The 26,918-nt window shown below is 41.1% G+C and overlaps 1 protein-coding gene across 6 annotated transcripts in view; it reads left to right on the top strand.

Moving 5' to 3' along the window:
• Positions 1 to 26,918, top strand: part of TIAM2 (TIAM Rac1 associated GEF 2) — a 432,210-nt gene that overhangs the window by 339,308 nt on the left and 65,984 nt on the right. For 4 of the 6 annotated variants that reach the window (XM_073627924.1, XM_073627922.1, XM_073627925.1 and 1 more), the window contains one exon: positions 7,067 to 7,173. In XM_073627924.1, the coding sequence (XP_073484025.1) occupies positions 7,067 to 7,173 (107 nt within the window). Of the gene's footprint in view, positions 1 to 7,066; positions 7,174 to 21,029; positions 21,047 to 21,120; positions 21,518 to 26,918 lie in introns of those variants that run through there. The other 2 variants (XM_073627932.1, XM_073627927.1) reach the window with 2 other exon arrangements.

The following is a 26,918-nucleotide window of genomic DNA, read 5'->3' as shown; positions in this document are numbered from 1 at the left end:
CGCGTTTTTGAGCCGCGTTTTTGCCGCGTTTTAGCGGCGTTTTTGCCGCGATTTGCGTTTTGCGTTTTTTTTTTTTTTCATTTTTTTTACAGTCTTACAAAAAAATTACAAAAAAAAAAAAAAAAAAAAAAAACGGCAAAAACGCACCAAAAACGCACCAAAAACGCATCAAAAACGCTGCAAAAAAGGTGCACTTGCGTTTTTGATGCTTGTCCATTGAAAACCATTACATGCAAAACGCTGCATTTTGCATGAGAAAAAGTCCCCGACCCTTTCCAAAAACGCGGAGATACAAAAAAGCATTGATGTGAACATGTTCCATAGGAACCCATGTTAAAAAATTCCCGTGCATTTCTGCAAAATGCAAAATGCATCAAAAAACGCGCTAGTGTGAATGGGGCCAAGAAGCACTGTCTTTTTTGGCCACAAAGGCTTCATTAAGATAAACATTAACCCCCGATCTGGGTGAAGGGCGTGTTTGTTTTTTGTGCCTATCTCCACCCCGAGCTGCGTGCAGGCAGCCTATAGAGGTTGATGCAGATGCAACGGCCACATGTCAAAATTTGATATGCATGCAGGAGCGAGTGCATGGATCCAAACACAAAGTGCAGGCAGATTTTGACATGCAGTTGTTTCCATGCATCAGCTGTGTCTGCATCCACCTCTGCATGCAGCTTGGGGCTGACACAAGTGCAATAACAAAGGTGGCCTGCATGCAGAATGGGTGTCAATGCCCATCTGAATGAAGCCTTATACCTACCCACTATCAATTAATACTCACCAATTCACATTCCCTCGTGGCCTCCCTGATCCATTGCAGTCTTCACACTTTTGCGCTGACTGAGCTAAGGTCATTGGGTATAGAGGAGAATGTGGCCAATCATCATGCATGTGGGGAGGGGCAGTGACTTCACTACCCAGGTAAGCTCCAACACCAGAGCATACCCAGGATGGAGTCCTGCAGTAGTGAGGCTGGAAAGGGAGCACAGATTGGTGAGTATCCCTTGCTGCGGGGAGCTGGCTAAGGCCCCATTCACACTAGCGCGTTTTTTGATGCATTTTGCATTTTGCAGAAATGCACGGGAATTTTTTAACATGGGTTCCTATGGAACATGTTCACATCAATGCTTTTTTGTATCTCAGCGTTTTTGGAAAGGGTCGGGGACTTTTTTTCATGCAAAAAGCAGCGTTTTGCATGTAATGGTTTTCAATGGACAAGCATCAAAAACGCAAGTGCTGCGTTTTTGCAGCGTTTTTGATGCGTTTTTGGTGCGTTTTTGCCTTTTTTTTTTTTTTGTAATTTTTTTTTAAGACTGTAAAAAAAAATGAAAAAAAAAAAAAAAAAACGCAAAACGCAAATCGCGGCAAAAACGCCGCAAAAACGCGGCAAAAACGCGGCTCAAAAACGTGGCAAGCATGAAAAAAAAACCTCCAAAAACGCTCAAAAGCAACATGCATAAGTGTGAATCGAGCCTAAGGCTTGATTCACACCTATGCAGTTTTAGTGCTTTTTGCATTTTGCAGATTTGCACTACAGAAGGGGTTCCATAGGAAACCATGTTAAATGGACTGTAGTGCAAATCTGCAAAATGCAAAAAGCACTAAAAATGCCTAGGTGTGAATCAGGCCTAAGGCTCGATTCACACCTATGCATGTTGCTTTTGAGCGTTTTTGGAGGGTTTTTTTTCATGCTTGCCACGTTTTTGAGCAGCGTTTTTGTAGCGTTTTTGCCGCGTTTTTGCCGCGTTTTGCGTTTTTTTTTTTTTTTTACAGTTTTTTTTTACAGTCTAAAAAAAAAATTAAAAAAAAATTAAAAAAAATAAAAAATAAAACGGCAAAAACGCATCAAAAACGCTGCAAAAACACTGCAAAAACGGTGCACTTGCGTTTTTGATGCTTGGCCATTGACTTCCATTACATGCAAAACGCTGCTTTTTGCATGAAAAAAAGTCCCCGACCCTTTCCAAAAACGCAGAAATACAAAAAAGGCATTGATGTGAACATGTTCCATAGGAACCCATGTTAAAAAATTCCCATGCATTTCTGCAAAATGCATCAAAAAACGCGCTAGTGTGAATGGAGCCTAACAGCAGATATTGACACTTTTATCTGAATGGGGAAAGTGACAGTGTCTCTTTGCCCTTTAAGGCTCGATTCACACCTATGCATGTTGCTTTTGAGCGTTTTTGGAGGTTTTTTTTTCATGCTTGCCACGTTTTTGAGCCGCGTTTTTGCCGTGTTTTTGCGGCGTTTTTGCCGCGTTTTTGCCGCGATTTGCGTTTTTTTTTTTTTTTTTTCTTTTTTTTTTACAGTCTTAAAAAAATTACAAAAAAAAAAAAAACCCCGGCAAAAATGCACCAAAAACGCATCAAAAACGCATCAAAAACGCTGCAAAAACGCAGCACTTGCGTTTTTGATGCTTGTCCATTGAAAACCATTACATGCAAAACGCTGCTTTTTGCATGAAAAAAAGTCCCCGACCCTTTCCAAAAACGCAGAGATACAAAAAAGCATTGATGTGAACATGTTCCATAGGAACCCATGTTAAAAAATTCCCGTGCATTTCTGCAAAATGCAAAATGCATCAAAAAACGCGCTAGTGTGAATGGGGCCTAACAGAGTGATTGTAGTAGTTGATTTATCTTGCCTCCTATGGCTAATCTCTACATTTAATATAATATAAAAAAGAGCAAGCTTGTAAAATCTAAAAGTCACTCTGAAAATAACTTTCAGGTAACCAATGCACAAACAGCAAAATATACTGTGCTCCCTGTAAATACATGTATTTTTGTCTCCAATAGTAGCCAGTAATCTGCCAAATGTCTGAAGTGGCTTAAGAAAGAAGAAGTTGATTATGTGACGTAACACTAACAAAGGAATCGGCATGTTTCATTGTACTATTTGAAATAGTGGAGAACTGAAATCTAAGTTTCGGGATATGCTCAGCCTGTTAAGTTGATTTGTTCTGGGTCATATTGGAAGACCTTATTTCTTCTTTGTGTCCCGTTTTAACTGGTTTAACAGCCAGTAAAAAATCGTTAAAAATTACACAACAGTAGGTTCTAGGCTCCTGCTGTTTCTGATTTTGTCTCTGGGTGGCAGCAGAATCTGCCCTGAGAAAATTACAAATTCACTCCTTGCAGCTGATTCAAGTTAATATTGAAGGTAAAGGTTTCTGTTCAATTTTCTCAGACAAGCCTCTTTTGCTGCACAAGCTTAAAAATGTATAGAATATATGGTACATATAAGACAAACCTAAATACATACGTTTAAAGTATTTGTTGCAGAATTTGATGTTTAGCATTGAAGCTCAAGTCTATTCTTAAAGCCTGCTATTGCAGACCTCTGCGTCTAAAAATGTTAGTTGCCTGGCTGTCATAACCATGCTGTAGCTCCCAATTCTGTTTCTATCCACCTGGGAGTTCTGCGTGTTTCCTGGCAAACTTGTTCAACCAGCACCTGTTTTGCATTCACCATAACAATAAAAAAAAAAAAAAAAATTATATATATATATATATATATATATATATATATATATATATATATATTGAATTCAGAATCGGGTGCCCATAGATAGCATTAAAAAAAGCACAAAAAATTAATAAACATTTACTAAATGGTAATATAACTTTTACAGACCACTGAGGCTCCATTCACACTTATGCATGTTGCTTTTGAGCGTTTCTGCAGTGCTTTTTGCATGCATGTTTTTAACTGCAATTTTGCTGCTTTTTCTTCCTTTTTTTTTTTTTTTTTCTTTTGTTTATTTTTTTAAGGCAGATTTGTTGTGGGGTAGATTTAAAAACACAAATTGCTCCAAAATTGCACTACATGCTTTTCTGCAGCTATTGAAGTCTATTGACCCAAAAAAGCAGTGTTTTGCGTTTTTAAAAAGGTCCCTGACCCTTTCCAAGAACGCAGAGGCACAAAAAATGCATTGATTTGAACTTGTTCCATAGGAATTCATGTTAAAAATAATGTCCTGCCTTTCTGCAAAAAGCATGAAAAAAAAAACCGCATTGGTGTGAATGGAGCTGAACACTGCATCTGCCAGCCTACATGAGCCTAGTGGATTTTCTTGCTATTTGTTTTTCATGGTTAGCAGAACTCTCTATTCAGTAGTGACACCTGATAGTCATGGTATCACAGCTGAAATTGACTTTTCTAGTTCTAGACCTGGAGCAAAGCATGCAGCAAATGAGAGGGACAGAATCCTCAATTCTCCTTATCGGCAGTGTTTTACATAATAGTGGGAGTTATAGTAAGGCAAAATAATTGAAGTTGTTTGCTTGTTTTTAACTCTGATGCATCCAAACTAAAACCAATGAAGTACTGTTTACAATATTACTAGCCTGTCCTTTTCGCTAGGTAGGTAACATATTATTCTATATTTTAGTTGCATTTTTAAAAAGAAGCATTTTATTCTTACTTCATCCATCAAAGATAATTTACTATAAAGTCCATATTAATTTTTTTTTTTTTTTTTTTTTACTTCCTGCTCCCACATCCTGACCTCCTTTCAGGACAGCTGGTATAAGATTGGTTGCAATAGGCAAGACAGACACTTCAACTTCCTATGGTTTTTATAAGGGAGACCTATAATATGAAAATGACGTGACAATAATATATAAAAAAAACACTAATAGTTTTAAAAATCAGGTCCTCTAAAAATAAAGCGCTCTTCTATTGGTCTCTTATGATAATACAGTTATCATTACTCATGATATTTTCAATTGCCATGAGCAGGGCTGGCTGCAAAATAATTATAGGTTTGCACAGTGTTCAATGACCGAACAATAGCACGTCAGCATTGCTCTTTTTATTCTCTTGTGGATGAATGCCTGGCTTGGTGGGTGAGAGTGATGTATTCCTACTCATTCTTCTTGTCATCGCCTCTTTATGACTCAGCCACTGCATTATATAAAATGATCATAATACACAAGATACTTTTAGAATGACGGGAACCACGGGGAGGATGGATTGTAGATGTGTGCAGGCTGTGAGCCACATGATTGGTCTGAAAGTTTGGAGAACTCTGTAAAGATAGATAATTGCGTTCTTGGGGAAAAAAAAATGTTTTAGATCATCTTCATGGTCACATAGAAACAAAATCTGTTTCTGACGCAGATTCTGGGGGGAAAAAAATGCTTTTATGTACCTGCCCTGTGTAATGGTTTTGCACAGAGCAGCCCTGGTCCTCCTCTTCTCAGGTCTCTCGTCAGTGCTCCTGGCCCCTCCCTCCTGCCGAGTGCGCCCACAGCGAGCTGCTGCTCTGTGTGTGCATTCAGACACAGAGCCGCCACTCAGCCTCACCCCCTCTCTCCCCTCACTGACTTTGACAGTAGCGGGAGCCAGTGGGGAGTAGGGAGAGTCCCGGGCAGCTGAGACTCTCGTGCAGCATTGCTGGATCAAGATGGGGCTCAGGTAAGTATTAGGGGGCTGAGGGGGGCTACTGCACAAAGAAAGGTGTGTGTTTTTTTTTTTGCATAGAAGGAATAAAAAACCTTCTGCCTTTGCAATCACTTGAAGGCTAGGTTCAAAGCTATGCGGTTGCTGTTTTCCGGCTCGTTTTGCAGTGTATTATGCGTTTTTTAACATGTGATTTTGATGTGTTTTTGCATGCAATTTTCATGCATTTATTTTTTTAAGGAGAGAAAAAAAAAAAGACTTGTTAAAGAGGAGGTGGCTGCCGAGTCCTTAACCCATGAGTCAGCAGCTGTGAGTGGGCTTCCCCGCTGGCAGCTGAATGTAAAAAGAAAAAAAAAAAAAAAAAAAGAACTTGCCGGCAAAGAAAAAACATTGCCTGGTAGGGATTTTTGAAGGGAACCCATGCCAAAATTAGAAAATAAAATGGCGTGGGGTCCCCCCAATATTAATACCAGACCCTTATCTGAGCATGCAGGCTAGGAAAGGGGGTGGGGGGTGAGTGAGCTCCCCCTTAACCATACTGGGCCACATGCCCTTAAAACACCTTGTCCCCATGTTGATGGGGATAAGGGCCTCCACCCACCACATTCCTGGCTGGTGGTTGTGGGGGTCTGCGGGTGGGGGGCTTAAGAGAGGGAAAAAATGACCCCCACCCCGTAGTTATTTAAGAACTGTCAGATGGCGGGAGTGGACATATTTTGTTTTCTCTTTCTTCCTTTTTTTCTTTTTTTTTTTTTTTTTTTTGTTCGTTTCTCGTAGCAGCGGGTGTCATGAATAAAGATGGATTTACTTTGGGGGCATTGTTTTTTTTTTTAATAAAGGAATTGTCAAAAACTACCTACTGTCATTTTTCACACTACGCCTTGTAGTAGGGGTACCTTTTATTCACATAACCGGGGGCTAAAGGGGTCTTCCAGATTCTGATAAGCCCCCCCGCCTGCAGAGTCCTACAGCCACTGGCCAGGGTTGTGGGGAAGAGACTCTTGTCCTCAGCAACATCGGGACAAGCACCCCTCCCCCCCATGTTGAGGGCATGTGGCCTGGAATGGCTTGCTCATCTCCACCCCCGTCTCCTGGTCTTCTGGGCTGCATGCTCAGATAATAGTTTGGTATGGATTTTGGGGGGGACCCCACGGTAACACGCAAGTGGGAATGAGCTGTGTCTCTAATAGCTGCAGTAATCAAAAACACTGCGGGGGAAATTTATGAAGTTAATTGCTTGCTACTTCAGCAAAGTCTCTGCGGCGGGTTTACAGATCTGTGCATCTGTATTCCTGGACAGCCAAGTGCAACAGTCTGCAAAGTTAAATATGAAAGGTAATACTGAATATTACAGAAGGTGAGACAGATTTTCACTCCTGAACATTCACATAATTAGGTGGTCAGGGTCAGTTTTCATTCTGTGTGACTTTTGGGCACCCAAAGAAGGATTTTATGGCTCCAGCTGTATCTGTCTCACTGCTCCTGGTTAGAATTGCTTTGTCTTGTGACAGGATTGATAAATGCCCCCATGTTTTTAGTTATATGTAAGCTGGTTCGTTCCTATATTTTTTAACTACAGCAAATAATTTGTATAGCAAATGAAAAAAGTACCATTCAACAATTTTCAACTATTCATTTGTTATGTCTGGAATTTTAGATTTAAGCAATGTGCCAGATGTTGCTATTGGCAATCTGAAAAGAAGTAATACAGATGATGCTTTGGATCAGTTGCAGTGCAGGACAAGAATGGACCACACATATAAGGTAAGATGATATATTTATATTATTCATTTATATCGCTCTAACATATTTCACAGGGTTTTACAGAGATGGCTGCGCCAATTACATCAGCGTCTGCAGCTGGAGGAATGTAAAATGTAATGCTTCTACTTTAGTAATTTAGTCACATGCATGGACAAATGTTAAAATGCACAATAGGCCAATTTTGATCTGTATTATGGTTTAGTTTTCATAGTCACAGATTTGTCACAATATTATCCTTATAGATATTTGAGATACTCACCTGTCATTGATTGGGTCATGCAATATTGATTTTTCCACACGGACATAGTTAATAATATCTGTGTCCCATTTATTTAATAGTATTTTTAGCTCTATTTATTTTTACAGTGTGTATGTACATTGCTCAGCACTCCTATAAAACGTATTCACTCAGTGATTATTATTCACCCTCATATTTCTATGAGGTTTTCTAGGCATTTGCCTGTTGTCACCTTTAGCTTTTAGCGCGACTTTTTGATTTTTATATGATTTATGGTTTATTACTTTTTAGTCGCAGCTTATACTAATTAGTGTAAGCGCAATATTTGTTTTTTACCTTTCCAATTTTGATCTGTGCATTGCCACTTTCGAAAGCAAGTATTTAATTATTTGGTATAATATAGCATGGGGGTCGGCAACCTGTTGATCTGGTCTCTACATTGCCAACCTGGTCTGAACTGCTCCTCCCCAGTGCTGTACTAATGGGGTGCAGTTAGAGTAAGAGCTGGGCTGAGCAGGGGAGGAGAGAGCTGGGTGGAGCAGGGAAGTAAACTTGCTCTCACACTTTAGTTTCCCCTCTCACTGAATCAGCAGGTGTGGTTTGGGTTCACTGGTGGTGCTGCAACACTCCAGCTTTATATGTACACAACTTATGTTATCTGGTGAGTGAGTGCAGGGAGGGGGTGAGTATCCTCTGTTTTTGCAGCTCTGGGGGGGGGGGGGCAAGGTATGAGGGTGTTTTTTATACTGAGACATCTGAGATTTCTAGTGAGGAATATGGCTTGGGGGGGGGGGGAGGGGGGGGGGTTGTGGTGATGATGAATTGTACTGAGCAGAGGGGGGTCATTTTGGGTAGATTTAGACATGTGTCTTCATTGCCTCTGAAGCCCAAAAAAACCCATTTTTGCCAACAATTGCGCCGCAACAGCATGTTGTGGGGCGTTTGCACCGCTTCCCTATTTACTTGAACATGTTGCGTTTGTCGGGCTTGCCGCTTACTGCACGTGAGCTTCGCGTACCCAGCTAAGAAGGAGTCTCTAAGCAATTTTAAAATACATGGGGCAAAAAGCCCAGTCCATAAAGTATATTAAGGTCCATAAAGTTCCCTATAGATTAATATATATGGGTTGCAGCAATGGTGGCAGCCATCCTCCAGAGTTTGATCAGCTCTGTTGAGATAAAAGTAAAGGAGGGGCGAGGCACCACCTAAATACAGTGTTAAAAGTTTGGATTTAAACTTTTTATAATGCAATGGGCATTAATTTCAATGGGCAGGAGGGGTATACACACCGCTCCAAAGATGCTGCTAGCAGGACTTTTTTTAGCGTCCTGTCAGCACACCGCTCTAGTGTGAAAGCCCTCAAGCTTTCATTTTGAAGAGACAGGAGCTCTTTCAGGACGCTTTGCAGGCGCTATTTTTAGCGCTGAAAAGCCTGCAAAGCGCCCCAGTGTGAAAGGGGTCTAAGAGCGGGGATGAATCCTGTATCAAAGATTTCAGTCAACGTTTTTAAGGAGGGACAGCATCTGAAAGGGAGCTACTGCTGATATTCTATACGTTTTAGGCTCGGGTCACACTGCCATCACCTGATAGTCACACAACTTCCTGTGAGACTTTGTCAGGAGACATCCTGGGGACTTGAGTACTACTTTGAGGCACAAGTCTGATAGGTAGTCGCCTTGAAGTAGTACAGGAATCTTTTCTAAAGTCGGGGCGATTTAGTAATTTAAGACAGCTTTCATTGACTAACATGAGATTTCACATGTCATGCTACTTGGGGTCTCACAAGTCGGATCCTAGGTCGCGGCAGTGTGAACCAAGCCTTAAATAACTCATATTACACTGCTTATTTACTATATGATAAAAGTTTGTATATCTCTAGTGTTTCTCTCTTCAGGCTACAAAATCACAATGCACCTGCATGGCAAACTGAAGACTTGCAAATTTGGGAGCATAGGACTATTGTGCAGATTTATCCTGATCCCAGCATTGTAATCACTCTTGTAGCAATGACAGGCTAGTCCCTAAATCTCTTTTAAAGTTTTTTTTGCACAATGATGGAGAAGGATGAGTGGAATGTCCAAATCTGGCTTGTATACAACAGAAAAAAAAGTAACATCTAATACAACAGATGTTCTTGTGTTTCTCTGCACCAGGTAGTGACTGCAGCATCAGACCAGTGGAGATTCATTTATTACTCCACTGTCACCTGCAATATCTTTTAGCTACTGGATCAATGTTGATGAGGTCATAGACCAGTGGAGGTTCAAGTGTGGCCTTGGTGTCCCAAGTAATATCCCTTTAACAGCAAGATTAACATGGGTAAAGTCCAGCTTAATAATATGGTAGCATGTGTAGGGCCTTAGGCCTAGGTTCCAGCCCAGAACTTGTTCAGACAACAGTCTGTAGGCAAAATAAAAGCTTCAAGAAGCTTAAACAGGATGTTTTGTTAAAGCTAGGCCTAACCCACTAACAAAAAGCCAATCTGCAATTGGGTAGTTAACAAACATGTAAGGCCAGTGGCACATCTCTGACTTACTGCGTGCTGATGTCCTACTGAAAGACAAAACTCACACAAGTAGAGGCGAGCAGTCCTCTCTGGTCTCCGAGTTTTTCTGCATGTCCACAGGCCGGTCCTCAATTTGAGCGGCCCTTCTATGCATGTGAGCTTTCATCTGGTTTTGCGTGAAAGGGAACAGGATGAACAAAGGACACCTAGCCACGCACAGTGGAGCTGTGGAAAAGTCTTTATTGACCTTTTTTTGGCATAAGCTAAAAGGGGTCAATTACATCTGGTGAGTCTGAACCCATTGGGGCGGGGGGGCACAACTCTTACGAAGTGGATTGATGTGATCAGCACTGCACTAGGATAATCATTTTATAATGTCTTCATTTTGAGCACTGGTACTTTTCAGTAGAAGATTCTTTTTACTGTCGTTATTACAGACTCATCACATTTTTTTAAATTTTTTTTTTTCTTTTCACATGCATTTTCTTTGAGTTATATATGTGTGTGTGTGTATATATATATATATATATATATATATATATATATATATATATATATATATATATATATATACATACATACATACATACATACATACATACATACATACATACATATATTATAAAAAGTATGTGTGTTTTAGATGTATACGGTCTCATTTTTTTTCACTGTTGTGCATTTAGCAACTACTTAGCAGTAGTAATATCACAGGTGTCTTCATTTTGTTTTTGTGAATATATGTTCTGTGAAGGTCTAAGGGATCAGCAAGCGTTTAATGTATCTTCTATGTTAAAGACTATGGAAGAGCAGAGAGGAGAATAACAGTGTTGGATTACAGTACATGATTACGTGTTTATTTAAATCATTACAATTTACCGTATATGCTGCAGGGACATCCCGTTATATAACCCCTCGTACTCAGAGGTAAACTTTGAGACTAACTAGTGAGAGAAGCTTGCCTTCTTCCTATGAAGGTCTTCTTTCACCGGATGGTTTATTCTAGGATTATTCCTTCATCTTGCGGCCGCACCAAGCCACTATGGCTTTTCAAGCAGCTTCCAAAACCGTGAACTCTTTGGCAAAGCCTTGGGGGACCATGCCTGAACCTGTCACGTGATTGTCCTCCACTTGCATGTAATGCAGCGTAGGACATGAGCCAGAGTGCTTAACAGGTCCAGAGCATTGCTTCTCTGGTGCAGAGCCTAGTCTTTGAAGAACCCTAAGGGGGGAATGCCTCAAGGAAAGAGCGAAGTCAGGAAGGAGTGAATTCCCCTTTTTTCTGCTATTGATGTGGTAAGTACACAGGGTTGTAGTTCTTTAAAAATTCAGTCCCAGGGTACTAACTGATTTTTAATCCTTGGACTGATACATTACCCCTGTCAACCACTTTGGTGGCGCTGTTTATATACCAGAACAACTGGGATTAATTGGTGCTTGGTGCCATTTGGATGTCCTGTGCGGGACATCTATGATGGCGCTGTTGCTCTTGTGCTGTACTGAGCCTGCGTAAACCAGGGTCTACTGTGCATACCAAATGAAAAGTCCTTACTTCAAATGCGCTACCTCACTGTGGAGGAGGTTTTTGCACATGTGTGCCCTGACTCTACCTCCTTTGCATTTAGGGCAACAGCCAAGTAACATATGCTGACTCTGGATCCTAAGAGCACACTAGTAGTAGCGCTGACTCTGGTTTACGTAGCCTACACGTGTTTTGCAATGAGACATCAGCCCCCCTGCACTGCTACTACAGAGGGTAAAAATATCCTGTCGACTACATTTTATTCACACACGGCAGATCATACAAAAAGGAATTAGGTGGGCTGAATAGCTAAGGCTCTGTTGGGGGGGCTGTAGCTGGTTCAGAACTCTGATATACTCTTCCCCATTCTGAATCTACCTTTCTCTGGTCATTCCATGACTCCCCAGTGTCAGTCTTCATGGGCAGAATTTCTGGTTATGTTGAGGTCTTAGACGACAGGAGTCAAGGTCATACCCCTTCTACTCCCCCCGACTTCTTCTTCAGTATTTGATTTTGCCCTTGGACTAGACACAGTACTGGAGGAGGAGGAAGAACCCTTGCCCTGTTAGACCTCTGATTATGATGATTTACCTACTATTTTTGGTATAATGGTATTTTTCATATATCTTAGGAGCACGTTGCACTTTATCACATTACACCTATTAGGAGTATTGTTTACACTTGAGATACCTCTGCAGACACAATCGTTACACGCACAATTATTAATATTTGGTACACGTATTTACAAATCTTTTTTGCACTTGTACGAAACACTATCTATGCACATATAGCTGGACAGCGCCAATTCCCCTGTTTAAAACTTTTCTACGCTAATTAAAGTTGTTCGCTCTTGTTTAGAGTTGGAGCAGCCAGAGTCTGTTCATCCTCCAGGTGTCTTGTACGGGATGAAAATGTGGGTTCAGTCAGCGCAAAACCAAAAAACAATCCTAACCTAAGCAGCTGAACACTCAAGGTCAATACATAGCAATCCTTGGGTGGGTAGATAAAAGAAAAAACAGTGCAGCGCAAAAACACAAAATCGTAACACTAAAAATACATTAAAATAATATCTGTGAAGAAGAGCCATATAAATGGTCCCAGAGACCCTTCGTTGCATGGGGCCAGACCAACGGATGAAGAACTGGATGCAAGCCATTTACTCCCGACCGATGGCCCAGGTGAAGGTGAATGGTCTCCTATCCTCATCCTATGGGATGAGACAGGGGTGCCCCCTGTCCCCTTTAATATTTATCCTGACCCTCGAACCCTTCCTGCGGTCAGTCAGGGAGAACCCAAACATCACGGGCCTTCGCTTGGAAGGCACGCTCTCCCTAAAAATCACGGCATTTGCGGACGACATTTTATTCTTTGTATCCAACCCTCTGGTGACTGTCCCTAACCTCCTACAGGAATTGAAGACATATGGGGTACTAACTTATTTTAAAATAAATTATTTTGAAATCGGAGGCGCTGAACATCTCCATGTCTGACCCCATGGCCACGTTACTACGGTCTTATTTCCCCTTCAAATGGGTGAAATCACATATCAAATACCTGGGCATCCTGTTGCCGAGTAGGACTGAGGACATTTTTCCCCCTCAATTTCCCTCCTCTGTTAATGGCTATTAAACAGGACCTCCAGTCCTGGCAGCATGGCATGTTCTCCTGGTTCTGTCGGTGTGGAAAAAAATGAACATTATGCCCCGGTTGTTATACCACCTGCAGGCCCTCCCAGTCCGGATCCTGAGTTCCTTTCTCAAAGCAGTAAACCGCGTTATTACTTCTTTCCTCTGGGCCCAGAACCCCTGCAGCTGGCCCAGTCTATACTGCGACTGCCAAAAGCGGTGAGCAGCACGGCCTTACCGGATGCCAAAATGTACCATATGGCTTGCCATTTAACACGAGTCCTGGACTGGTGTCGCCACGGACCTCTGAAACAGTGGGTCCAGGTGGAACGACTCCTGGCAGGGGTCCAGCTGGATGCGTTGCCTTTGGTGTCAGAAGAATCTGCCTCAAAGGATTTTAGACCACCCCACTGTGGGTGAAACATGGCGGATTGCCCAAAAAGCCTTTCATGACCTCTCTATTGCGCCCGCTCACCCCGGTTGTGGGAAACCCAGCCTTCAGTCTGGGACTCAGCAACCCCAGATTCCAGGTTCTAAAGGAGCTTCAAAGATACCAGGTCCGTCACTTCCTCACATATGGACAGTGGATGACCAGGCAACAAATCATGGATGAGCAATCCTTGATGGGTCTCTCCTTTTGGCAAAAACTCCAATTAGCCCATTTTGTGGGCTCGCTACCTTCTCCAGAACCCTTCCAGAGGAGACTCGTGTCATTCGAGCTGTTATGCCTGGAAAAGTTCCCTATGCACCATGTGGTCTCCCAGACTTACCAACTGCTATTAGCACCCCCCCCCCCCAAACCTCAGACCTCCCTATATAACTAAGTGGGAGCAGGAATTGGGACTTCAATTCACGGAGAGGCAAGTGGAAAGACTTCTTCTCTTCTGTAATAAAACGTCACTCTGTGTCAACCCTCAGGATGCAGGATATAAGGTGCTGACAAGGTGGTACTACATGCCGGTGAGGCTCCGTAGGATGTTCCCTCAGAGCACAGACAGGTGCTGGAGGTGTGGGGAGGAACCGGGCTCTCTCCTCCATATCTTCTGGTCTTGTTGCCTCTTGCTCCCTTACTGGACTGAGGTTCACTGCATTGTTCAGAAATTCACAGATCGAAAGTTGCCTTTGACCCTCACGTTCTTTCTTCTTCACCACAAGATTCCTAGCAAGATCTACAGGAGATCCATCCTGCCTCTCTTGCTCACAGTGGCGAAGAGCTGCATCCCTCTGTGCTGGAAGCAGACACAGCCAGGTCTGGTTAAAATGAGTAGCCGAAATCAGTACAATGGAGGACCTGGTGGGCACGAAAAGGGGCCTTAATGAGAAATATCTCAAAAATTGGTTTTGGTGGCACAAATTCGTATACTCTGAAGAGCATGCAGAACTGGTGACTTGACTCCCCAGGGGGTTAAGACGAATTGATGGGCTCCCCAGGGATGATTGGGGTTACTGGCTGGTAGTGTGTCTCTCTCTCTCTCATAAGGTCCCTTTCACATGGGCGCCTCTGTTGGATGGACTCCACTTGCTCAGCGGTGGATCGCTTAGTTTTCTGATCCACCAGTCGGATGGAAAATAGGACCTCCATCTGTCAGGATTTGGCAGACAGGATCGGACATGTCATCGCTGACTTCCGCCGCTCCATAAGGGGTGAATGGAAAGTTTGATCAGGTCCGCCTGGAAAAACTGGCAGGTGGACCTGATTGGACAGCCTGTGTGAAAGGGGCCTAATACTGTAGACCATCTTTCCATAAGTATGAATGAAAGCAACTGAGAGAGGTTGCAGTTGTGCTTCTTCCAGAGGGCTGAACAGGAGAGATCTGGCAGAATTGTGGACAGGGGAGGTTAAATTGTAGGATAACTTTGCGGAAATTTAAAATTAGTTTTGGTGTGCTATTTGCTTTGTTTACCAAACAGTTTATTACATAAAAAGTATAGAGAATGAAGATGACCGCAGGAGTTTCAAAAGAAAACTTCACTGTCTTTGCAATTTTTTTTTTTTTAAATATATAATTGCTGCAAAAGTCAGTCTGTAATTGACTAAAAATGTTCATTTCAATCAGCATCCAGCTATGAATTTCTAAAACTAACCAAAAATTCAAATATTGCTTCCTCGTAACTATGGCAACAGCGCAAACATGTTGTACGCCCCCAGAAATGTCATTTTCTAGTCATGTTATTGCCTTACTGTTTTTAAGAGTGGCAGAAATCCATGTGTCAGTTTGAACAGAGACCATAGTAGAACTCTAATGACAGTTGGAAAAATCTTTGCATTGTATGTAACGAACAAAGATAATTGTTTCATTAATTTTCACCTGAAAAGTGGAGTTGTATGTTTTAATGCCAGAATTTGTATGGAGTTGTCTGTGTGGGTGTAGATGCACACTGCACTCCACTGTGAGTGTTAAAGAACACTTAGAATTGTTCTAAGGCACTTCTGTATCTTGATTATAGATATACTCAGGCGCTGGTGGACTAAAAATATTTTGTGTGGTATTTAGAAAAGCTGCAACCAAAAATCAGTGATCACTCGCTCAAAAATAATTTTTAAAATGTAAAATAAGGTGCGCTAATCTTCTTGTGCAAACCTACTGTGCATTAAAATGGTCTCTCTATGGTTTTAGACCACTACTTCAAAGTGCAAAGTGCTATAATAACTAAACTGCAAACATGTGCGTATAAATAAATGGATATATAAATGTGAATTGATTACATACAAACAGTGAATTTTTTTAACATAACCATATGCTTTGTATGAAGTGCTTACGGTTAAAAAAAACTGGCATAAAAAGGAGAAATGTTTTATCCTTAAATTTCCAATATAGAGATGAAGTGTAGCCAGATGCAATCACATAAACATATAGTAGCAAGCTAAAAAAAATATATAAATATAATAATACCCGATTGTGAAATCAGTAACTCTTGCATGCGATGGTGAATTGTGCCCAGGTGTTTGGATCACTTATTCCATGATATTCGCCATGTTCTCCCACAATCCGACATATAAAAAGAGAAATCACAATAATATTGTACTGGACAGACTATGAGACAACTGTCTCAAGCTGCTGCACTCACATGTGTTTGCTCTCAAAGCAGCGTGTGTAGCATATTCAGCAGTCAGGTAATCACTCCTCCTCTCAGCAAGATCGAGTGTTTCCACACTCGTGGCTGACGTCACTGGCCCCTCCTCCCGACGCGTTGCGTCACAGGTCACGTGACATTCTCAAGGGAATTCCATGTTTATGTGATTGCATCTGGATACACTTCATCTCTATATTGGAAATTTTAGGATAAAACATTTCTCCTTTTTATGCCAGTTTTTTTTAACCGTAAGCACTTCATACAAATCATATGGTTATGTTCAAAAAATTCACTGTTTGTATGTAATCAATTCACATTCATATATCCATTTATTTATTTATATGGTGGTGTCTGATGAAGCCTCTACCAAGATGGCCACTTCCTCACAGAAACCGTGTATAGCGAGGCACAGTAGGTAGTAATGAGGGAAGGATAAGCTACAGGGATAACACAGGCAATACTGGGGACTAGCTCTTTGCCATCTGCCTACCCTTTTTTTTTTTTTTATGTACAGCTTCAGGGTGTAGTTCTCTTGTTCCAATGTGTATTTTTTATAAATCAAAACTTTAAAGTGTTAGTAAACCGCATTTAAAAAAAAAAAGGCACTAGGCAGTTTAAGTCATAATGTGCTAGTATGCATCTTACGTGAAAACGAAGCTCTCCAGCAGCGCGCTTTGTCCGCGGAAGGCGCTTCCATCTTCACTCGGTCTTCCTTCTGGGTTGGCGGGCTTAAGCGATATGAATGGCCAAGCTGGGGATGGCGTAAATCCTGCGCACGCGCGCGGGAGTCCCTGTTTACAGCATGTCTCTGAAGGAACGGCACTGGTATGTCGTTCCTTCAGAGCGCATGCGCCAGTGATGTCACTGACTGCATCTAAAGTAAATATCTCCTAAACCGTGCACGTTTTAAGAGATATTTACTGAACCTATAGGTAATCCTATAATAAGGCATACCTATAGGTAAAAATCATCATACAAGGGAGTTTACTCTCACTTTAGTTTAGTATATCCAAGAATACTTTTAAGCTTAATCTTAAAACTGCACTCTCTCCCCTCCTAACACCTATTCTGTCTAAGCTGTGTAGGAAAGAGCTGTATGGTTACCTATTTTCAGGCCACTCTGGTCAGGTCATGCAATCTGCCTCTTCTGTGTCAGCTAGCGGCAGCTTCAGGTTAGAGGAGAGAGCGCTGACAATGGATGGGCCATAGTATGCCTATGGGTGATGTCACTGCTCAGGCACTCCAGCCATTGTCAAGCACTCTCTTCTATCTCCGGCAACCAGTGCTGGCTAACATAGGGGTAATCACATGACCGGAGCATCCTGAAAATAGGTACAGATCTTTCGTCCACAAATTAGTTTAGCTGTTAGGAGGGGGAGAAGTTTTAAGGTTAGTTGCATGTATCCCAGAATTCTACTTTAGAACTGTTGGTTCGGGTTATACACAAGATAAACACATAAGAGAAGTCTATATGATGCGCAATCGCTTCACAATATTGAAGCCTAAGTGTTTTTGTTTTTTGTTTTGGTAAAATTTTAAAAGGAAAACAAATCAGCATCTGGGAAAGTACATGCATTTAGGGCCAGTTCACACCACATGCAGTCCAGTGCATTTTTTTTTTCCTGCGTCAAAAACACATGGAAAATGGGTTTAATGGTTTCCAATTGCATAGTTCACACCAGTGCTTCCAGTTCCAGAAAAAAAAAGTAGAAGATGCTGCATTCTTCCTGCACTGGACTGGAACGCACCTAAATGCACCAAAAAACGCACTGGAACACACGTCCTTTATTTAAGGTTAAGAAAAAAAAATGGGGTGGGGGGGAGAATGCACTTAACTGCATCAAAGACTCACTGGGCAAAAAATGTGCATGCAGAAAAGCACCTGGAACACATCTGGGCTGTGTTTTCTATGGTGTGAACTGGCCCTAAGTGAGAAGTGGTGTTTGTGCTAGTGTCGGCTGTCCTAGTTGAAATCTAAAGTCCTGTGCCCCCATTCCCAATTACCCTTGCAGCTGTAAGCTACCAGTGCTGTGAGGGTTAATACAAGCTCTTGACCTGCCACAGGCATTTATCAAGAGTGCCAACTATGTCCTTCCCCCCCACCCCTTTCCCTGGATTAATAAATGCTGTACTATAGCTTACATGAATGAGAAGTGATGGATGAATGGAGGGCAGGCAGATCGATGAAAGGTCTGCCTTCTCCATTCATAGAGTGCTCTTCATTTGTGTAAGAGTACGTATATGCAAAAAAATATGAAAGGTAAGCCACAATAGGAAAGGAGGCGGTGTCAGAGTTTGTCCTTGCATTAAATTGTTCATTGAGATGGTATGTTGGGTTTTAATTGAAATGATTATCCTTGATAATGCAAGGATGCCTTGTCATTGATTAGTACAAATAAGATCCAATAAAGCAAACGGCTAAGCCATGAAAGAAATACTGTGACTGAGGTATGTTTTCACACTACTTATTTTATCTAGCTAATTTTGTTGATATTTATTTTTATGGGTTTGGGTTGAGAGAAATCATTTTCATTAGACTTTAAAGTGGTTGTAAACCCAATAAAGGGGCTATCCTCCTATATAAGTTGTATCTTCTGTGTATCTATTTATCTGCAGCCTTCTCTTCTCTATCTATTTCTGGACTTTGGCTGTAAACTTGTTGAGAGTTCAGAAAAAAGGGGGCGGGGTGCTGAAGTTACACTCTGCAGCGCTTAGTGAGGCGAGCTTACACAGGAACAGAGCTGACACTGTCAATCAGCTGGAGCTCCCTCCCCTGCCACCTTATTTGTTTGTAAGAAGTGATTTATGCTGATAGCAGGGGAATAAAGCGGCAGACAAAAAAAACGACACTTAGTGCTTTTAATTGAGACAAGTACACACTATAGAGGGATATGCTGTGTTCATATTTCATATCGGAGGTTTACAACCACTTTAAATTTACATAAAGTGGATGTCAGGGCAGAATAATTTAATTAAAACCATATGCAGTACATCATCTATACCAGTGATTCTCAAACTGTGTGCCGTGGGAGTTTTGAAAAATTATTTAAAATTGCTAGCATTTTGAAAACCTTGAACATATCGAAAAATACAATGGGAAAAAAAAATCTCTCTCCCTCTCCCTCCACAATAAATGTAAAATGTAATATATATGTAAAAATAAGTTCTTCACCGCAAAAATGGTTAAATCTTTTCAGGTGTGCCGTAAAAAAATTTTTTTTAGATCTCTTTGGCGCGCCGCAAGATGAAAAAGTTTGAGAAACTCTGATCTATATAATACGTTCACATGTCCCTGTGTTTTATCTCTTTAACCACTTCCCGCCCGGCCTATAGCAACATGATGGCTGGGAAGGTGTTCAGTTATCCTGACTGGGCGTCATATGATGTCCAGCAGGATGAGCCGCGATCGTATGCCCGCTGGTGTGGTGTGCGTCTGACACACCGCATATCCGATCTTGGTAAAGAGCCTATGATGGAGGCTCTTTACCACGTGATCAGCTGTGTCCAATCACAGCTGATCACAATGTAAACAGGAAGAGCTGTGCATCAGCCTTTCCTCTACTCGCGCTGACAGACGCGAGTAGAGGAGAGCCGATCAGCTGCTCTCCTGACCGGGGGTCTGCACTGATTAGTTATCAGGGAAGCCCCCACCGAGGGATGCCAACCTATGGCCACCAGGGATGCCCACCCATGATCACCAGGTAAGCCCACTAGAGCCCACCAGTGATGGCAATCATTGCCCATTAGGGATGGCACTCTGTGCCCATCAGTGATGCCTGCCAGCGCCTCTGATCAGTGCCTCCTATATGTGCCCTCCAGTGCCACCTATCAGTACTGCCTCATCAGTGCCCATCAGTGCCAATGACTGAAGGAGAGAACTTGTTTATTTACAAAGTTTTGTAACAGAAGCAAAGAAAATACATTTCCATTCTTTTTTTTATTTGTAGCGCAAAAAAACTCCAGAGGTGATCAGATACCACCAAGAAAGCTATATTTGTGGGGAAAAAAATTAGAAAAAATTTGTTTGGGTACAGCGTCGCATGGTCTCGCAATTGTCATTCAAAATGTGAGAGTGCTGAAAGCTGAAAATTAGTCTGGGCAGGAAGGTGGCAGAAAGTGCCCTGTATTAAAGTGGTTAAGGGCCCTTCAAGTACAGAAAAAAAAAACACGATCCACCAGAAATGCAGCCTTCTCTTCTTGTTGTGAGCTGACAACACACAGCAATTTTGTGTTGTCAGCCCTTTCCAGTTTTCTTTGCTAAACTGCTCAAAATATCCCCCTGTCCCATTATTCACAACTAACTAGTCTGTAGTCCCAAAATTATAATTGGGAAGGCTTTTAAGATGCCTTACAACTTTGTGACCTTTTTGTGAACTTTTTATGTATGAAGGAGTAGCCAAGATAGAGACAAAAACTGGGTATTAGTGATAGGGAAGGGTGGTGGTGGTGGTGGTGGGGGGGGGGGGGGCAGTGGCATGTGCCATTGCTGTTTATTTCTTGATGCTTTTCCTATATTTTACCAAGAGACATGATATTAAAAGATGTTTGTAAAATTTAAGAAACCTGTCTAGGAGCAATTATTGTGGATGAGCCTCTTCATTTTGGTACTGACACGTCATATTTTTCCAGTTTTTTTTTTTTGGTTATTTTTGTATCTGTCTATCAGTACTTTATAAATATATTAGTAAATCAGAATAGATGACGGGTTTTGTACAGCCGTCATAGTCCTCCCTAATAAGACTGAATTCAGCTCCTTTTTATTGGAGCAGCAGCTGTATCTCAGCATTTGGCAGGCTTGCAATTTGACAAAACTGTGACATAATAGAGAGCTTTCTCCTGGAGGGTGCCCATTACCGTCACAATTTTCTTTGTGGCTTCTTTATATGAACAGGGTTTGTTTCTAACAGAATGTAAGGTTTAAATCCTAAAACATTAGAGTTTATAATAGAAAAATGTTTATTAACTAATAGACTGTTGACTGGCATTACGACGCCGTTTCTTTTGCTGCAATAAAATAATTGCATGCTGTTCTGGGACTGAACACGTTAATAATGCTCTCAATGTGATATCGCTAATAATATGCTTAGCAGTTGTGCCGTGTACTTTATTCCAGCAACCATTAGCTGGCTGCTAGGAATCAGACCATACGTATGGTAATGCTACAGTGTAGCACAGGCATAGGGATGAGGGAGGTGAGGATCCAAACTATCTGTCAGGAGTTCTTTCATGAGAATGAGGTTGGTGGCGCTAGGAGAGGCAGCCAGTTTGGGATGATTTCACATCACTGCAAAAGCGTTGCTTATTTTCACACAGGCAACAGCTGTACAATTGATCACTTATTTTTGTGTATGGGGACATCTTTGCATTGCTTCATATAACACGTAAGTGCCAATAAGTATGTTGTATTAGTTGTTTGCAATCCAGTGTTTTTTTTTTTTTTTTTTTTTTTTTTACTCCTGTCTTATTTTTATATTGTTACCTGTGCATGTACTTTTATGCATGTAATATTTTATATATATATATATATATATATACACTTTATGTGAATGACTGCAAAATTTAGCAGGTACAAAAAATGCATTTTGTCTGGAAAATGTTCTTCCTGTTGAGTTAATATCTGTCATTTTGCAGCAAGGACTAATACTTTTTAAAGCATTGTTTCTATACTGCATGTAATGTGTAAATTTTATATATATATATATATATATATATATATATATATATATATATATATATATACATATACATATATATAATAATTATAATAATTTTTTTTTTCCCTTCAATTTAATGACTGATTAATATTTGCTTTAATTCACAGTGCCTGAAGTTACATTTTAGTCTTTTTGAGGTTTTAAGAATGGATCATGTGTTAGATTCTTCTGTAGTCATTTTAAGAATTTTAGTGGTAGATCCTTAGTCTAAAACTGGAATAGCTTGTGTACAGTTCTTGAAATTGATGGATATATTTGATACATTTTGAGAACATTGAGCTTGATAAATAAAGATCGAAAGATGAATGTTTGTCCTTCAAAAGTGCATGAGACGTTGCAGGATTTAACAAAAGCATGCAGGTTCAATTTATAAAGCTCTAACCTATGTGTTCTTTATCATTACAACCATTATTTTTTTGGCCATGTGATTGTGATTTGAGGCTCTTGTTATAATTGTTATAGCTCAGTGAAATTAGTTTATATCTGGAAAATACCCAGCTGGCAAAGGAAATGGTCACTTTGAGACTAGAGCTGATTATGTTGAAATGAAGTAGGAGGTCTCTATTGTGTCTTTGTAAATAAGATCTAAGTTAATAGTCTTTATACACTTCTCCTTATGGGAAAAAAAGGTTAAGTGAATGATTTTAACTTACTTTGTAGGTGTATCGTTCTTAACTGCTTCTTCCATCTGATTCTACTTTCAGATTCTTTTAAGCCTTTAAGAGAATTATTGCTTTCAGATGAGAATAAAATATCCTACATTTTGTTCTGTTGTAAGAATGTGTGGGATGCTTAAGGCTGCCTTCACAAATCTGGCAATAGGAGGCAATTGGCAAGTAATTCTGACCCTTTGCCAAGCACCTCCTAAATAACAGGGTTAGAATAGTGAACTGTGCTGAAAGTCCAGGGGAAAGTGAAATGTGAACAGCCAAAGGAATACACCATTATTTTCATTTTTTACTGGCTTTTTTTTTTTTTTTCTTAATGGATTCAGCTTTTTATTTTTTTTGTTTAACCTTAATTTTGCCAGTTAACAGTAACCACATAGATACCCTCCTCCAAAAGATATTTATATTCATTATTTGGGTAATTCACCTAACTGGGGAATTATATAATGAACACTGTTTTTTTTTTTCTTTATTAGCGATCTTGCAATCCCTCCTCCTTGCCTCTAAACACTAAGGGCAAGGGTTCATAGAGTACTGTACTGACCGCAGTACCAGAGTTGTTGTCAGTCAACAGCTACTAGCGAACTGGGAGGCATGGCTGCCCATCTATCACACAGGCTGACTACCGTGGTCTCCAAACTGCTGCCCGGGGGCGGCTGTGGCCCTTAGCTTCCCTTAATCCGGCTCTTGGGGCACCATTCCTTCCGCTGACGACAACAACAATGGAGCATAATTCCTGTCGCTGATATCAGTAGGGCACTATTCAGAGGTGGGGGACTCGAGTCACTCGACTTGACTCGAGTCAGACTCGAGTCACCTGTTTGAGGACTTGCGACTTGCTTGACAAAATTAAATAAATGACTCGACTTGACTTTGACTTGTCACTAATGACTTGCGACTTGACTTTGACTTGGGCTATTTGACTTGCAATGACTTGGCACCACCAGTGCTGTGTCTTGGCCTAGGCAAAAGCGCGCCCCCCCCCCCACAAAAGAAAGCTCCCCCCGAGTCCCGGCTTTGGGGTAGATCAGTATTTTCACTTAACTTAACCAAAATAAATGACTTGACTTGACTCGCTTGACTTCTAGCAGGGACTCGACTTGACTTGCTTGCTTTTCACCACAGTAACTTGTGACTTGCTTGTGACTTGAAGGTTAAGACTTGAGACTTGCTTGTGACTTGCAATGTGTGACTTACTCCCATCACTGGCACTATTTCCCCCTCCCCCTACGACACCAGTAATGGGGCACTATTCCTTCCATTGGTACCAATGATGATGCATTATTCCTTTTTAATGCCACCAATGATGGGACACAATTTCTCCCACTAACAACGATAGGACACCATTCCTCCCACTGATACCAATGATGGGGCACTATTCTTTCAACTGGCACCAGCGATCGGGTACTGCTCCTCCCACTGACACCAATGATGGAGGGGGGGGGTATTCCTTCCCATGATGCCCACAACAACATTTGTTTTTTTTGATAATTTATATGCACAATGTATGTGTAAAGTGCATACAGGGAATTAATCCGATTCAGAGAGGGAAGATATAAATGTGAAGTTAGTCTTGGGTTTTCAAACACTTTGAACTATTTTTTCTTTATTAATAAAATGTTTTCCTCCATATTTGAATAAATATGTAAATATGCCCCCCCCCCCCCCAGCTAACAAACATGTAAAGGGTTCCTTGCAAATTTAATACAGTACCCTCCAGTTAAAGTAGACGTTCACCCTAATACTAAAATCTCTAAATCTACTGGCATCAACAATCTAAGACTAACCTATCTAGCCCTGTAAAGAAGAAATCGCAATACATACCTTTTTTTTATGCCGCTTCGGTCCCACGCTGAGCTGTCAGCGGCGGCTTTTCTGTGAAGGTGGATGCAGAGGACACAGCTGACAATGGAAGCCCCATATTTATGGGTGACATCACTTTCCAGACATTTCGCAGAGCCATTGTCGGCTGTCTCCTGCACAGAACTTCCACGCTGGAGATCGGATCAGCTTCAGAAATGGTATGTATAGCGATTTCTTCTTTACAGGTCTAGATAGGTCAGTGTTTGTTGATGCCAGTAAATTTACAGGTCTTAGTATTGGGGTGAACTTCAACTTTAAATGAAGAACACTTGGTACCATGATATATAGCAAGTTCTCAGCGATTACTATATTTAAAATTGATCTGACAGAGGCTTCTTTCCACGTGATCAGCTGTGACCAGTAAATGGCTTTCCTTGGTTCACGCTGACAGGGAGCGCCGATCGGCCGCTCTCCCTGTCAGAAGGGGGTCTATGCTGATAATCAGCACATTGATTATCAGCACAGCCCCCATCAAAAGGTGCCCATCAGCTGCCAGCCTATCCCCATAATAAACTCCTGTTAGTGCCCACAACAGTGTCAATCAGTGCCCCATCAGTAATGCCTGTCAGTGCCCCATCGAAGTGCCACTCAGTAATGCCTGTCAGTAGCTCCTCATCAGTGCTGCCTATCCAGTGCCACCTATCGGTGCCCATTAGTGCCGCCTATTAGTGCGGCCTTTCTGGGCTCATCGGTTTTTTTTTTTTTGTTGTTTTTTTTTTTTTTTTTAAATTGTCAGTCTTTTTTTTGTTTATAGCGCAAAAATTTATACCTGCAGAGGTGATCAAATGCCACCAAAAGAAAGCTCTATTTGTGGGAAGAAAATGATAAAAATTTTATTTGGGTACAGTGTTGCATGACCGCGCAATTTTCAGACAGCGCTGAAAGCTAAAAATTGTCCTGGGCAGGAAGGGGTGAAAGTGCCTGATATGGAAGTGGTTAAAAGAACCTCTTGCCACACTGCCAGGACCATTTAAATTATAAATGGTCAACAGCGCGTGACTGATCCTCCTCATAGGGCCCTCTGATTCCTACTGTATCAAATTGTATTGTATTTGTACTGTTTACCCTCAAGTTGAAAAGCGCTACGTAAACTGTTGGCGCTATATAAATACTGTATAATAATAATAATATGGTCTCCCAGCTTGATTCCACCATCCTGCATGAATCGCCTCCACCACAGTAATGGGGCCGCCAGTGGAATAAAATGTTTGGAAATATTCGTTGCGAAATAGGAAAGAACTCCACTTTATTTAAACACAGCAATAAAGCAATCTGCATCAAAATCAATTTAAAAACCACCAGGGATACATCATTATTTCAAAGTAGAGGGCTGTATGTACACTGCAGGACTCCGGAGGGCGTGCGTGATGACGTTGCGTTGTAGCCAGACCCTGTGCGTTTCATCAGAAATGACGACCTTGGGTTAACTGGCCAGACGCTGTACACTGCTCAGGATTAAAATTGAAGGTGAAGTTGGAAGTACAATATTCTCTAACTGGAAAGTGGAAGACACTTGGCAAGAGCACATACATGTCTGGTTATATTATTGAAGATTTATTTGAAGGATTTTGTTTTTGTAAACGTTGCACATTTTTAAAAATGGGTTTGTGCACTTGAAGGACACCTTTTTATGCATTTTGCATGTTTTTCCCATTTAATTAGGGATTTTGCACTTTGATTATTATTTGTCACTGATTGTATTCTTATATAATTTTTAATGATTTGGTGGCGTTTTCTTCGGATTTGGCGCTGATTGTATGGTTTAAGCTCTAAATTTATATAAAAGGTGCTAAACTCATGGAAGTAAGCATTCTCCCTTTCCCCCATTAAGTTGGAAAAACTGGGGATCCCAATAGAAATGTAACTTTTTTCCCAATGTGAAAGGGATGTAAACATGACCTCATCGTGACACCAGTGGGGAGGTATACCATTCTGGCATCAGTAGTTGGTACAGACCAGCAAAACCTAGCCAAAAAAAAAATAATCAAGTAATATATAATGAAGTCAAAGTTTAGAGTAAAAATACTTTCTAATAACAAAACTGGTGTAATACAATAGGATATTGTCAAGTTTGATATACTACTTTCCACACTCGCACAGACCATAGACTACATCTTGTAAGTCCTATTCCCAAAATTCTCCCAGAGGTGTGTTTTTGTTTTTTAATCAAATTAGTAAACCCTTTATACTTGGCACTATGCACACTTCAAGCAGGACTGCTTACTTACCTTACTGACCTTAACAAACATATTTACTTTTCTATCAGTCCTGTCTATGTTCATGCCGTATTTACACGGTTGCCCGGCCTATAGCAATGCTCGAAAACAAGTGTTATGCACATTGGCACTCTGCAGTACTACTTATTTTTAATGGCACCCCAGTGCACCTTACCAACACGTGTTGCAGTACATTACAGGGGGTCCCCGGGTTACAAACAAGATAGGGACTGTAGGTTTGTTCTTAAGTTGAATCTGTGTGTAAGTCGGAACAGGTACATTTTTTAAGTGTAGCTCCAGCCAAAAAAACTATTTTTAAGC

The sequence above is a fragment of the Aquarana catesbeiana genome, linkage group LG04 (genome assembly GCF_042186555.1).
Source record: "Aquarana catesbeiana isolate 2022-GZ linkage group LG04, ASM4218655v1, whole genome shotgun sequence".
Classification (NCBI taxonomy): Eukaryota; Metazoa; Chordata; class Amphibia; order Anura; family Ranidae; genus Aquarana; species Aquarana catesbeiana.
The sequence above is the reverse complement of the archived record's forward strand: the minus strand, read 5'-3'. Positions and strand labels throughout refer to the sequence as shown.